The 13,589-nt window shown below is 45.3% G+C and overlaps 7 protein-coding genes across 7 annotated transcripts; 3 read left to right on the forward strand and 4 right to left on the reverse strand.

Moving 5' to 3' along the window:
• Window positions 1-221: 221 nt before the first annotated feature.
• Window positions 222-1,886, forward strand: N7478_012689 (Major facilitator superfamily domain general substrate transporter; the record flags this gene model as incomplete). The annotated part of the gene is made up of 4 exons (XM_056928899.1): window positions 222-446; window positions 548-1,027; window positions 1,126-1,485; window positions 1,542-1,886. The coding sequence occupies 4 exons, from the start codon at window positions 222-224 to the stop codon at window positions 1,884-1,886; spliced, it is 1,410 nt and encodes a 469-aa protein (XP_056772261.1).
• Window positions 1,887-2,251: 365 nt separating this feature from the next.
• Window positions 2,252-3,479, reverse strand: N7478_012690 (Glucose N-acetyltransferase 1; the record flags this gene model as incomplete). Its single annotated transcript, XM_056928900.1, has 2 exons — window positions 2,252-2,919; window positions 2,999-3,479. 2 exons carry the CDS (start codon window positions 3,477-3,479, stop codon window positions 2,252-2,254), a joined length of 1,149 nt encoding a protein of 382 aa, XP_056772262.1.
• A 455-nt stretch (window positions 3,480-3,934) lies between these two features.
• Window positions 3,935-5,713, reverse strand: N7478_012691 (putative CECR1 family adenosine deaminase; the record flags this gene model as incomplete). The annotated part of the gene is made up of 2 exons (XM_056928901.1): window positions 3,935-5,532; window positions 5,590-5,713. The coding sequence occupies 2 exons, from the start codon at window positions 5,711-5,713 to the stop codon at window positions 3,935-3,937; spliced, it is 1,722 nt and encodes a 573-aa protein (XP_056772263.1).
• Window positions 5,714-6,404: 691 nt separating this feature from the next.
• Window positions 6,405-7,352, forward strand: N7478_012692 (uncharacterized protein; the record flags this gene model as incomplete). Its single annotated transcript, XM_056928902.1, has 2 exons — window positions 6,405-6,471; window positions 6,526-7,352. The coding sequence occupies 2 exons, from the start codon at window positions 6,405-6,407 to the stop codon at window positions 7,350-7,352; spliced, it is 894 nt and encodes a 297-aa protein (XP_056772264.1).
• A 302-nt stretch (window positions 7,353-7,654) lies between these two features.
• N7478_012693 (uncharacterized protein) lies at window positions 7,655-8,470 on the reverse strand (the record flags this gene model as incomplete). The annotated part of the gene is made up of 1 exon (XM_056928903.1): window positions 7,655-8,470. The coding sequence occupies one exon, from the start codon at window positions 8,468-8,470 to the stop codon at window positions 7,655-7,657; it is 816 nt and encodes a 271-aa protein (XP_056772265.1).
• Window positions 8,471-10,803: 2,333 nt separating this feature from the next.
• On the forward strand, window positions 10,804-11,644 carry N7478_012694 (uncharacterized protein; the record flags this gene model as incomplete). The annotated part of the gene is made up of 3 exons (XM_056928904.1): window positions 10,804-10,841; window positions 10,919-11,238; window positions 11,337-11,644. 3 exons carry the CDS (start codon window positions 10,804-10,806, stop codon window positions 11,642-11,644), a joined length of 666 nt encoding a protein of 221 aa, XP_056772266.1.
• Window positions 11,645-12,396: 752 nt separating this feature from the next.
• Window positions 12,397-13,383, reverse strand: N7478_012695 (metallophosphoesterase family protein; the record flags this gene model as incomplete). Its single annotated transcript, XM_056928905.1, has 1 exon — window positions 12,397-13,383. The coding sequence occupies one exon, from the start codon at window positions 13,381-13,383 to the stop codon at window positions 12,397-12,399; it is 987 nt and encodes a 328-aa protein (XP_056772267.1).
• Window positions 13,384-13,589: the final 206 nt, after the last annotated feature.

Below are 13,589 nucleotides of genomic sequence, written 5' to 3' on the forward strand. Positions count from 1 at the left end.
GAAGATTTACCGACTATTCGTTGGCAATCGCGGGGAACTCTTAACGCCAAGCACCTCCGCACTGGGGAATCAATGTGGCGGTTGAACAACTCAGGTTAAAGAGTAAGAAGGTAACTCAGAGAAAAAGAGAGAGAACTAGCAAAGTCCCCAAGCTTGAATACTTTATACTGCCCATCTAACAAGCGGGAAAAGGTCTAGGTCAATATTCGCCCGCCTGTACCATGACATCCACCCATGGCGCCCAGGGACAAACTCTTGGTACAGAGCACATTACTCTTGAGTCACTAGAACCTCAGAGTGAACATCCTGGATTAAATATTTCAAGTGATTCGCCCGACAATTTTCCAATGCTAGAGAGATGGAATTCTCCACGCATCAATATTTATCGGTCTTTGTCGACCTTCTGGAGCTTCCTAGTCATGGGTGCAAATGACGCTGCGTATGGGGTAAGTAACATGAAGAATATATGAATAATGTGAGCTCAATCGAGACATATTGCATCTAATACTGATAACCACTACATATAGGCCTTAATTCCTTATGTAAGATTGATTATCATTCCGTCTATGCAATGTTACGCGGAAACTATCCATGCCAGGATGAAGCTTGGCCTGACCATTCACAGCTCGAGTCATACTACAACCTTAGCTACACCGTCGTGTCACTTGTTTTCTTATCGCCTCTAGTCGGCTATACTCTTGCCGCATTTTTGAATCAAAGGATTCATATCTCTCTCGGGCGCCGTGGCCCCGCATTAATTGGGCCAGTGTGCCATCTAATCGCCTATGTCGTGAACTGTGTACATCCACCTTACCCAGTTCTTGTAATCTCCTTTATCTTTGCTGGGTTCGGTAATGGGATTGAAGATGCGGCCTGGAATGCTTGGGTGGGAAATATGGCGAACGCAAATGAGCTTTTGGGCTTTCTCCATGGGCTTTATGGGGTTGGTGCTGTTCTAAGCCCCTTGGCAGCTACTTCTTTGATAACGAAGGCAAATGTATCATGGTATTACTTTTACTATATTATGGTATGTCAGCCCTACATAATTGACTTCTACCTTGTTTCAAGTACTGGGTCTCATACGAGCCTCGGGCATGTTTCTGTGACTGACCGCTTTCCCGGTAGGTGGTGTGCGCATCCATTGAATTGGTCGTCTGTGGGATATGCTTTTGGGAGTCTACAGGAGCGGTTTTCCGGGCTGCTAACACCCATGCTACTGGAGAGAACAAAAAAGGTGGACTACGAGATGCGCTGTTTAATCGACCCTCCGCAAGAGTAACCTGGCTATGTTCTTTATTCTTGCTGGGTTATGTAGGCGTTGAAGTCGCACTCGGTGGCTGGATTGTCACGTTTATGATGCGTGTTCGAAATGGGAGTGCCTTTGCTAGTGGTATGACAGCCACCGGCTTCTGGCTGGGAATTACTGTGGGTCGAATTATCTTAGGATTTGTTACACCACGAGTAGGCGAGAAGCTAGCGATTGCAGTAAGACCCAGTCCCTCTTTATATGGCACCTGAATGCTAAGATGGAAGCTTTTTAGGGATATATCATATGCTCGATGGCATTTGGATTGGTTCTATGGCTTGTGCCTCAATTTTATGCATCAGCTGTGGCGGTTTCATTCCAAGGATTCTTTTTGGGGCCATTATTTCCCGGAGCCATCGTGATGGTGACAAAACTTCTTCCCCAGCACCTTCATGTTAGTTCAATTGGGTTTGCTGCGGCATTTGGAGGATCTGGAGCTGCCATACTCCCCTTTGCGGTCGGTGCACTCGCCCAAGCCAAAGGCGTTAGTGTCCTTCAGCCGTTTATCATTGCCCTATCAGGGGCAATTTTTGTTGCATGGCTAGGATTACCGCGGGCTTCAAAGCAAAATGTGCAATAATTCGGAATGTGATAAAAAGTTGACACCGCGACAACTTAAAAGGTTTCTACACCCTTGAATGCCGATGTCTTGATTATTTGGTATCCGCATAAAATAGTTTAGTTTGACCAAATACTCTTCACAGGGCTGAACGCCGTCTCAAAATTATAAATACGATTTTGATAATTGAGTCCAGTCAGCCTGATGATGTCTTACTTACATACATAATAATATGGCCCTGCCATCATGGGGTTTACTCAGTGGATAGGGTCAAGCAACGTTATATAACATTGTGCTAGTTCACGATACCTGGTGCAGCGGCACGTGGAAATACATTTGGTCAGTCGCTAATATCGCTCGAAAAAGGGCCAAGTGGGAAGAAGACATCAGATCGGCGCTGGATAGCTAAGCAGCTTGCAAATATCCTTCCGTCGATGTCGAAACCCGTCATAGAGATCTTTCCAAACCTCGCGGTCCCGACATCCACTCTCTTCTGGTGTTCCTGGGTTATTATCGCACATGGGCTGCAACTCAGACAATAACTTTTGAGGCCACATAATCCAAGGCTTCGGTAATGGCCAGTCTGAAAAATGTACAAATTTAGCCTCCGCCAGGGCTTGGTCGGGGTTCCACCGTTCCTCCGTATTGCCCATATATCTCCAATGATCTTTTCGTCGGAACTCCCCCGATACAAGTCCATATTCACGGTGTGGGAGAACCATCGCGCTCTCACCATACCGAGCATTCAATAATTCCATATCGAAGCGACTGTCGGTAAAGTTCACCCCGCCCACGGAATGGACACTCTCCTGGAGAATCTTATATTCACGGTAGGATGGTTCGAGGACAACGATGAGCGAGGAGAGGGATTTTGTTTCGGGAAGCAGCCAATGCGCACGAGGCATGGCAACAGGAGCCTTGGGAAGGAAGAATAGCTCATCAATGGAGGCCAGAAGGGTCATATCGGAATCTAAATGTATGACTCGATCGTATTCGAGCAGAGCGAATGCAAATAATTTTGCTGAACTTGTGTCCCATGAGGCTTCGGAGGACCCTGCATTATTTCAAAAAAAAAAGTAATTAGCTTCCGATCAACTAGCCCAATGATGACACTGGTATTTCCTGTTACTGACCGTGTTCATCCTGTGGTTCCACCTTAAGGCCCTCGATAGCGACGGGTTTTAATTGCACATTGTATTGGTTCATTGCCATACGCAGCAATTGACTTGTTCGATCTGCTTCATTCTTGATAATTAAATCCCATTCTTGTGGATAAAAGAGAACACGTTCTGCCTGGCTTCCCAGCCTATCTAATGCCTCGAAAAGCATGACGGAATTGCAGAGATATGTTTCCGAGGTCGCATACTGAGTATAGGCATAGCGTGACCAGTCCACCCTGGTATAGTCGAGATGAGGCGATGGGTTCGGTGGAGGATGGGCGCGATACCACCATTTTAGGATGCAGAACCAAGCAAGTAGGATGATCCATGTACGGGGTCGGCGCAACTGCCGCTTTGCAATTTGTATAGTTGACTCATCATCAATATCGAAAAAGTCCTTGTCAGAGGCCCCCGAGCCCCGACGGTAGGGAAATGCAGGAGTTTTGATTGGCATGGTATGGAGAGAGGAGATGAATTTACATCATGTCATCCAACCCCTTATCTTCGCTTTATCATCACGTGGGACCGTCGGGCCGGAACATGAGGGAGATCCACCTTCCTTCGTTTATCCTCTTGTTTGTTGATATTCTTGGTTCTTTCTTCTTCTTGCTATTCAACATGTTACTGGACTCAGCTCGCTTGTTCAAGGTTTGAAGATAATATGAACCCGCTCCAGTGTGAAGCCCCCTGCCTCCGAGATCCAAGCACAAACACACTCACATCCATAATTCTTCCTATTGCAAAAAAAAAGAAGAAGAAAAGAAAAAAAGACAGAAATGTGCTGTAATTGCTCTCCATATTGCTGTGGCGACAAAGTGATTTTCTATACTGTGTAGACATCCAAAACTTGGAATAATCACAGATGAATTGAAATATAGCAAATGGCGCAAATCATAGTCTTGCATTGTTTTATTCGTCATCATCAAATTCCGCAAACTCCATGACCACCCACTCACAGAATCTTTCAAATTCCGAATGCCATTCTCGCAAACGAGCGGCTTTTATTCCTTCACCCAATATCCCCTCACCTACTTCAGCTTTCCACTCAGCAGTAGTCTGATCTTCGTAGCAGCTCCACCTAATGGAGTTCTGTACCATCATTGCCAGGCTCGCTAGATCAACATTTTGGAGCCCCTGTAAAGCCTGCCAGAAATCATGGGTCAATCCATTCTTCCCATGTCCAAGAATAGCAGGGTCATCATTGCAGAGTGAGACTGGAACACCGCGGGATAACATCGCTGGCAAAGGGTGGGATTTGATGGAACTCGTGAGCCGAAGGATTTCATTGGAGATTGGGCAACATTCGACTAGGATTTTCTTCTCCTTGATCAATTCTATGAGGAGAGGGTGCTTATAAAGAGAAAAGCCATGGCCGATTCGTCGGGTACCCAATAGTATTGCATCAAAGAGGTTGTGGTCTGTCACATCCCCATCGCCTAGTGTTTCTCCGGCGTGAAAGAAAAAGGGGATATCCTCATTTTCATCTGCGCAGCGTTTTTTGAACCAAAATAGGAGTGGCACAAGGTCCACAAGCGGCCTGCCGGAGTCTTCTTGGCCGACTAGATCATAACCGCAAATCAAATCTGGGTATTTCTGCTTCATTGTGATACATTGCTTCATACTGTCGACAATTTCCATGTTGGAGAGCATTCGAAGGCCACACCAAATGATTCGTGCCTCGTAGAAGCTCTTGCCTTCATCGGTCTCTTTGAATCGATCAACTTCCTCTTGGAAGACTCGGCAGAACTCCGTCCTGTCGTCTTCGGCTTCGTCAACTCCCTCTTTCTGGTATCGAGGGGACGGCACGACGCGAAACTCGACATATCGGATCCCATCGGCAGCAAGCTGACCTAGCATTCGACGAAAGCAGGCGCGGAAAATCGGCTCATACATTAAGATTGAATTGATCACGGGAAAAGTTTTCGTGAATATAGCCCAGATGGCATCCACACCGTGGTGATGATGATACGAATGTTCGGGCATTATCATACATCGACTTCTGACCCATTCGCGAAAACCGATTTCACCTCCATTTGGAAATGACGTCGCTGCAACCTGTATGGGGATAGGAGTTGAAGCTTCATAATCCTTAGACCAGATTGAAATTCCATCGGAGCTCATTTTCATTTGAGATGAGAACTTAAATTCGAATGGTGCAGTTTCGAAGTCCTGCGCTGTAATTAGTGGAGCTGATGCCGACACATGTATCCCTGGCGTGGAGAAGGCTTGATCGATCAAGAAATCGACATCGAACATCGCATCCATGTGAGCATGTAGAAGAGATCCCTTAGGCATCCTTTGGACGATTTGCCACAACGTTGTCTTTTCCATGTAGCCCTTTGCATGATGAAACATCACACCTGGATAGAGAATCTCGTCTGACTGATGAGCCGTGGCTTCATCTAGCCCATGTGTCCAGATATCCTTTTGCTCACGGGCCCGGATCTGTGACACAATTTTGCAGGCTCGTGCGGCAATCGGGGAAAGCGACTTGCGGAAAGTAGCATCTAGGTATGCCATTCAGCACATGTTATTTCGTCCTCTAGGTGATGAGTCAAGCCTACCATGACGTTGTTTTTGCTCTTCTGCAATGAGAGCGTCGCGACCATTCAGATACTTCTGAATGAATGGATCGTCGAACTGAGGGAGTCCTTCCTCTAGTTCCCAATCGGCGTTGTTAGTTGCCATTTTTTGTGAATCCGTCAGATGGTATGACGTTGGTACTTGAAAGAGATGGGGCGCATGTGAGAGATCCTAAGAGGGGGCACCCCACCATACCTGGCATGCCGCATACCGCTTTTGGCCGGCAACAAGCGCTGGTATGTACGTTGTGGCACATTCATCTTGGCCGTGGGTAAAGCCAAAGTGCCATGACTACGAATAATCTGTCCTATAATTTGTCAGTATATAGGGGGTGGTTTTGGAAATAGAGGGGCTGGGATAGAGGAAGAAGCAGCAAAAAGCTACGTGTCTCGAGACCCCTGTACTGTTGATGCCTGAGACATAGATACCTCAGAATACTAACATTTGGACCCAACAGCTACTAGAGACTGACAGGGGTAAGTTTGGGGGCCATCGATCTAATTCGCAATCAAGAGCCTCCGCACGGCCGGAATACTCCGAGGGGAAGTGACCTTATTGGACCAGCCACCTGGCAAGGTACAGGAGGGCTAAGTTGCCATGTGAATTACCCCCCACTACGGAGTAAGTCTTGGGAAGTTCAAGTTTCATAAATGGCACCCATGGACGGCATAATCTCGACTCGAACCCGCAATAGATACTATACTATATTATAAGTTCCGATCTTCCAGCCTTCCCAAATTTGAACATTAAACCAATTCCACCCCTCCTCGAAGCATCCATTCTTCATCAGTCCAATATGGAAAATCTACTTATTTCAGACGAGAACTTGACAGGTCTCCAAGCGAAAGTCGTCTTGATCACTGGTATGCTGTCCATTAAACAATTCAACTCAAACCACACTTAATTAACTTGGATAGGTGGTGCCTCTGGGATTGGAAGAGCCACTGCACAACTCTGTCTTGACCTGGGCGCATATGTCGTAATCGGTGATTTGAATTCTCCAAAGACTCCATTTGAAAACGCCAAAAACCTCAAGTTCGTGCAAACCAATGTAGCACAGTGGGAAAGTCTTCGGAATCTATTCATCGAGGCAGAAAAATGGTTCGGTCGCATTGACCATGTATTCGCTGGCGCGGGGCTTAGTATGACTCCTGATTTCATGGAGGTGAAGCTCGATGAGAATGGCCTCCTGCTACCTCCAAATACCCAAACAGTCGATGTGAACTTCACTGGCTCACTCAATACCGCCCATCTTGCAATCGCCTATATGACCCAACTGGCCAAAATTAAAACAACCGGCACGGGAAGCATTGTGCTTATTGCTTCTGCGGCTGCATTCCAGAACTTCCCAGCCACAGACTATGCAGTGTCCAAGCACGGCGTGGTCGGTATGGTTCGTGGCCTCTCTGGTAAGATGAAGGGGCAAGTCCGTGTCAACTGTGTTGCCCCTTCATGGACAGACACGGAATTTCTTACTGCTTTCGTAGCTGTCCTCAAAAAGGTTGGTGCTCCTCTCCAAACCCCAGAAGCGGTTGCTCGGAGCGTTGCTCTGTTATTTGCAGATCAGCAACGTACCGGGGATATAATATATAGCTGGGGAGGAAATTACAGAGAGATCAATAATCAGGAAGGGGGACTTCTGGACCATGCCTTGAAGCTTATGTCTCTTCCAGAGAAAGCGGAGGGTTTTGTGGAGAAGCTCATGGAATTTCAGCGAAAACACCTCGAAAAGCAATCGTCGTGATTCGGGTTTCCCTTTTTTTTTACTTGCAGAATGTACCATCTATGAATATTATATCCAGATCTGTATATAGTCCGATTGAAAGTTCAAATTCTGTAATCTGGAAGAATGAGTTTTCTAAAATCTACCTAGATATACTTTACGTACTGGATTTTTCCTGATGGGTGGGGCTACCGCATTTAGTTACCGCCGCTTTAACGAGGTTGCTCCTCATTGTCACGTGATAGAGCAGTGAGCACTCAGTGAGCACTCAGTGATCGTGCTCATGACATGCGAGTCACGGTAAGACAGCTTGATTGGTGGACTTAGGAATCATATTGAAATGACCAAACCTGGTCCGCCATTTCATGCATATCAGTTTCAGTAAGAATGAAATCCTCTTCCCCCTTTTCAGGGTCAGGATTCCTCAAAAAAACATCCGCGAAGTTGATGGACAAATTGCCACTGACTTGAGGGAAACCGTGCTTCGGATTGCGGCATATCTCGAGTGCTTGGGATGGCGATGGAGTCTGATTGCCAGATGTCTCCCACTTCTCAATCAAAATTCGGCCACGGAGCACACTGATGGTAATCGCGGCATTCACACAACTGCCCGGATCATTCAACCAGAACTTCATATCAGCTATCAATTTCGACCGAGGCTCAGACCAAGCTACCTCGCCAACAAAAGTTGGCCATTTGTGGGAAAGCCCACGCGGCATGTTTTTTGGTGCCCATGATATGTCGGCTCGTTTGGTTCGGGTAGCGCCACGGACTGTTCTGGTGCTAGTATTTTCTACCTCGGGGGGAACTGTCCTGGCCCAGGCAGAGAAGATAGTAGTAAAAGCCCCGATGGCAACAGCGTGCTGGGAGGATTCCATTCTCAATAGTGTGGACTGGCTGACATGGTCATAGATTTCCCAAGACAGTGTCAGTAGTCTTTCCCCCGAGTATACAAAACAGTCCAGGAAGGAGCACTCGTCCACATCCATGATGAAATAAGGGTTATACGCCTGTCCAAGCGGATCTTCTTCACACTTAAGCTCATCGTACTTCTCTTCGAAAAGTTGAAGACATTCGTCGTAACTCTTATATCTATACTTGGGTGTGTCGGACGGAAGGAAGTCTTGAAAGGACATCATGTTCAATGTTTGCAGCCGAGGACGTCGATTGATCCAAAATTAAAAATTTAAAGATTGATTAAAATGGGGCTGAACTTGACGCACATAAGGATTTCCGAGGTTTGTTGACCAACGATGACGACGATATTTATCACATTACTACATATTGGCTCCACCTGGCACCCAGAGGCATTACATAGTTATTATCCACAGGAGAAATCGACTTTCCACCCGAACTAGGTAAGGCCGGAATATGTGGTTCAGGATCGTCTTGGATCTTACCAACTTAAGTATGCAGTTTAAGCCACAGGAAAAGAGTTTATTCAGCCTTTGAACAGACTAGAGCGAACCAAACCAATACTTGATCCAAAAAAAGAAAAAAAAATCCCCTTGAACAATAGTCGTGCACAAAAGTAAACAAGAACTAAAAAAGAAAAGAAAAGAACAAGAGGAGAAACCAGCAAAAAAAAGCAAACGCCTGTTCCAAAACATTTTCCTTGAATTCTTTTCCACTAAATTTGCCTAAAATGCCCACTCCGAAAAAACCTTTAAATTCTTGTTCTATTATATTATTCTTCCCCCTTAGTTACTATAATACGATGATGAGGATGAACTAGAGGGCGATTGCCTCCATTCATTCGTTCACAAATCTTTGGAGTCTTTTATAGTAGAAATATCAGCAGAAGCAAAAGAGGTCTATAATATTGTAACAGGCATGCTACAAGACTGGAAAGAAGTGGATAAGCGGGGCGTAGTTTGTCAAGAAACTCTTGCTTAGATCATTTCAGACCTCAAATCTAGAGGTTTGGAAAACCTTTCCTGTTTTTGGAGAAAATAGCCTGACCGATAGCGACAGAAGCTGCCGTTTTATACATCCGAGCACAAAATTGCGGTTGGGTGGTATTTTACGATAAGCGCAATGACAAAGTTATTATGGATGTATTTGAGGGTTGTACTACGATGACGGCAAACCGCTTACTTAAGCAAATTTGCCAACGTCAACCAACGTCACCCCAACAATAATATTTCAATTAGATTAAAAATAAAAATAAATATTATAATAATTCATATATCAAATTAGGTGCCCTATAACCCTAGCCCTAACGCCTATTTTTGCATAACCTGCATGTATGCCCTATTTCCCCACGAATTGAACATTTTGGTGCTTTTTTCAGAGATTTCGGAGCAATTGCTGCGTTGATTGCTGCAGTTGACGCTGTAGCAGGTGTATGCATTTGGTTTGGTCCGATCTTTTCCTTTGGTCCGATCCTTTGTCGAGGCTCGTATATTGGCCAAATAGGTGCTGTTTGTTATGACTGAATATTCTCAAGCTATATTGCTAAGTGCGCTGGCTGGTGCTGTGTGGACATAAGGGCCATTGCACTTAAGGATAACAGATAATATATGCGCTACTTATATACTGTTGCGGGCACTGATCGAACATTGAGTTCGATTATTGATGGTCTTTTAGCTATGTTGGTTATTGCTACCCATAAGGTGATACTTCTAACAGTTTATCTCTCCAATAATAATGTCATAGATTTTGGATATCCTTGAAATTCATTAAATTTGCAGGGTCATCTGATCGTATTTGATCAAATATTGATCGTATTGACATGCCGCGGTTAAAACAACTGAATATTCATTGTTTTTCGTTGTCGGTAGGCTTACGAGCACCTATATCAACCAAATTATTAGTTACATTGATCATATTTAACAAAATTTAGTCAAATTTGACCATGGTTAACCAAATAATTTGGTTGAATTTGGTCGAATTCGATCAAATTAAATATAACTAACCTGGATGTGCAATTAAATTGTCAATATTAGATATATGTCCCATATGGGTAAGGTTAAACTTTTTGATATGCCATTTTCTATCTGATGTTTTTTTGGTGGATTTTGCCGCGGAGATAAAAAATGCGCAATCGACACATCTGGTGCTGGTTTTTCGACGTTTCATCCCATCTTTTGTACTAGTCCGATCATGATAAACTCCAGATTAATCACAAATCAGTTTAAAATATCGATCACTATGCGAATTGCCAATTCTAGCCACAGTTCCAGCTGCCAAAGCAGAGGATTTAACAGCTGCAATCAGCTAATCGCGAGTCTCGAAAGATTAAGTCAAAAGGGTATCCATTGTTGGGATAAGAAGATAATTGTTTGGATAAAACGAAAAAAGTTGAGATGAATGGCTACCATTAAAATCACACCCTTTTTTCATAATAACATACCCCCCTACACGGGTTAGTCCTATTTAGATAAGGCGTGGAATTCATATTACCGCTGTAGGCTTTGTTGTTATGGTTCTTGCACTTATAATGATAGAAAACTGGCAAGGCGAACGCGCCATGCTGACACCACGCGTTATGCGCCAAGGACTGCTTGGGTCAACGGCATATGGGGCTTCTTCTTCGCTGGCTCGTATTTCGTCACGCTCTATTATCTACCTATCTATTTCCAAAGCATTGACAACAGCAGTCCGATTGGCTCGGGTGTGCGCAATATTCCTCTCATTATCATATTTAGCGTTACCACCCTTGTCACAGGCAGAGTCATCACGAAGACGGGTATTGCAGCTCCGTATTTGACAGCTGGCTCTGTGGTCGTAACCATTGCCGCAGGTCTACTGTATACTCTCGACATTGAGACTTCGACAGGCAAATGGGTTGGGTATCAGATCTTGGCGGGCTTCGGATACGGCGTCGCCCTCCAGGTCCCGATCGTCATTGCGCAGGCTTATGCTGAGCCAAGCGATATAGCTCCTACGACCGCGATTCAGATATGTGAGTTCTTCTTCGCCCTGTCCACCCTGTTCATGGATGTCGTCGGTTTCATTTTTATCCCCTTGTATCTCTAAGCTAAGTTTGTCCCCCGGGCATAGGGTATCGATCTATCGGCAGCACATTTTTGCTCGCGGCCGTGCAATCCAGCTTCGCCAACCAGCTCGCGCACAAGCTTGCCAACACCGCACCGAGCGTCAGTCTCACCCTCGTCACGGTTACCGGTGCTACTGAGCTGCGCCAGGCATTTTCCGGAGCCGCGCTGGACGGTGTTATTCGTGCGTACGCATGGGGTATCAAAGTTGCTTTCGCAATTACTATCACGACCTGCGGCGTCACTGTCTTTGTGAGCTTGTGCAACAAGTGGCAAAATATTAACGCGTTGAAACTCAAGGATGGTGGTGCTTGAAACAGCTCTTCAGACGGCCATGCCAACAGAGGTATTTCCATTTTCTCATTATAGAAATTATCCATTTGTACGATGAACGGATCTCAGGACGTAATCAAAGGGGTGTAAGAAGTGTCTCTATTCTCTCTGTAGAACTAATCGCAACGCGATGCTATATAACTGCAAGAAACAAAAAGGGGTGATAAATCTGCGACCGTAAGGGTCACTTCTGATTGGGTGGAGGTTTTTCCCACTACACTAGGTAGCGGATATAACTTACTCGAGAAAAGCACGGTCCAAACACGTAATTGGGTATTATCACGAAGTATATTATTCTGAATCCGGCTTAGCTATTATTTTCGTACACTAAGTGCATTTTTCTAAATGCCAAGGCTTGGAATGAAGGATAGTGCTATTTGAGCCACACTATAATTCATTATTACATATCCTGCATGCGTGGAGATACCCCCCACCTTCGTCGTTATTCGCAGAGCTTAAAGGATTTGAAAAATAAAATTGGCAGAAGCATGCAGATGAAGATTATAAGGGGTTTCTTGAATGGTGCCTAGACATCGTCGGAGCAAGAGCTAAGGGCACAGAAGGTTATTTCCGACATGCAAAAGTTGAGGTTGAAAAATATTGAAGATAGATCCATAATGTATTGTCGAGCGTGCCGCCATCGACACCACTGCCAAATCTCGCTCCCCTTCGTGCCCGTCTCACTGTTTTGACTATATAACACAAGAGCTTTAACAAGATTTAAACTCACGACTCTATCCATAGATTCTCCATTGAGTGGGTACCTCTCCCGTTTTGATAATTTCTGGACCTGGTAAAATCTCTCTCAGGAGCTCATTCACCCCCAAACCCATCTCGGAACATTTCTTCCATTGCCGTGGATAGCCAAGACTGACTTCCTCGAATCGACACCCATCCCTCCAATCGGTCCTGCGAATATGAAGGTGGCCACTAACTACCACTTTGGCATTGAATCTCCGATGCCAATCATCTGTCAACTTGGTACCACACCATAAACTAAACCTTGGGATAAATTTGAGTGTCACTAAGTCTTCCCGTAATGGCCAATGGTTTGCAATAACAAGAGGCAATAACGGGAATTGTGCTCTCGCGGCCTCTAACTTCGTCTCAAACTTCTTAACGAGCACTTTGCACCAATCTTGCCGACTACGATGCGGATCCGGATAAAGCAAAAACTCATCTGTAGCTTCCGTATTCTTCTCCCTTGCCCAAGGGACGGCCCCCTCCAAGCTCACATCGTCAGGTCTGAACGAATAATCGTACAGTGTAAAAATTGGAGCAATGACAGCTGGACCGCCTTCTCCTTCCCAAACAAGAAAATAGTCTTCAGGAGTAAGAACATTGTATTCTCGTGCTATATCGATGCATTCTTGATATTTCTGCTCTCCTCGGACACCGCTGCCGGATTTATCGGGCAGCGTATATAGCTCGTGATTGCCAGGACACCACCATACGGCATCGAAGCATTCCGTCGCTCTAGAGAATGCTGATCGTAACTGCTCAGCAGAATCTCCAACGTCTCCGCATAGAATGAGTCCATCTCCTGGATGAGGTGACAGCTTTGACCAAGCTACTTTGTTGTCCGCAAAGCCGATATGGAGATCGGCGATGGAGTAAAGCTTGCCCGTGGGCATTTTCCTCGGGGGAATTGAGCTGTTGGATGGACTAGTTGCCTCTCTCTGTCCAAGTAGTTGGGATGCTTGAGGATCGGAGGCCATCATTGTGAAGTTGTAAGCTGAAGCCTCGGCCTTGATGACGAGTCATTGCCAATGTCAAGAGTTTGTACCTGAGCAAGCGCACAGCATAACATTAGATCGTGTTGCACCAGACGAAAATACTGAGTCTAGGACTGGCGACGGAGTTTTTTTGCTCGAATGTTTTGTGTTTTACAATTGGTTGTGTGCCTTCAGCTTTGATACACGTTCAA

This window comes from Penicillium angulare (assembly GCF_028827245.1).
Source record: "Penicillium angulare strain IBT 27051 chromosome Unknown utg000012l_segment0_segment0, whole genome shotgun sequence".
Lineage (NCBI taxonomy): Eukaryota > Fungi > Ascomycota > Eurotiomycetes > Eurotiales > Aspergillaceae > Penicillium > Penicillium angulare.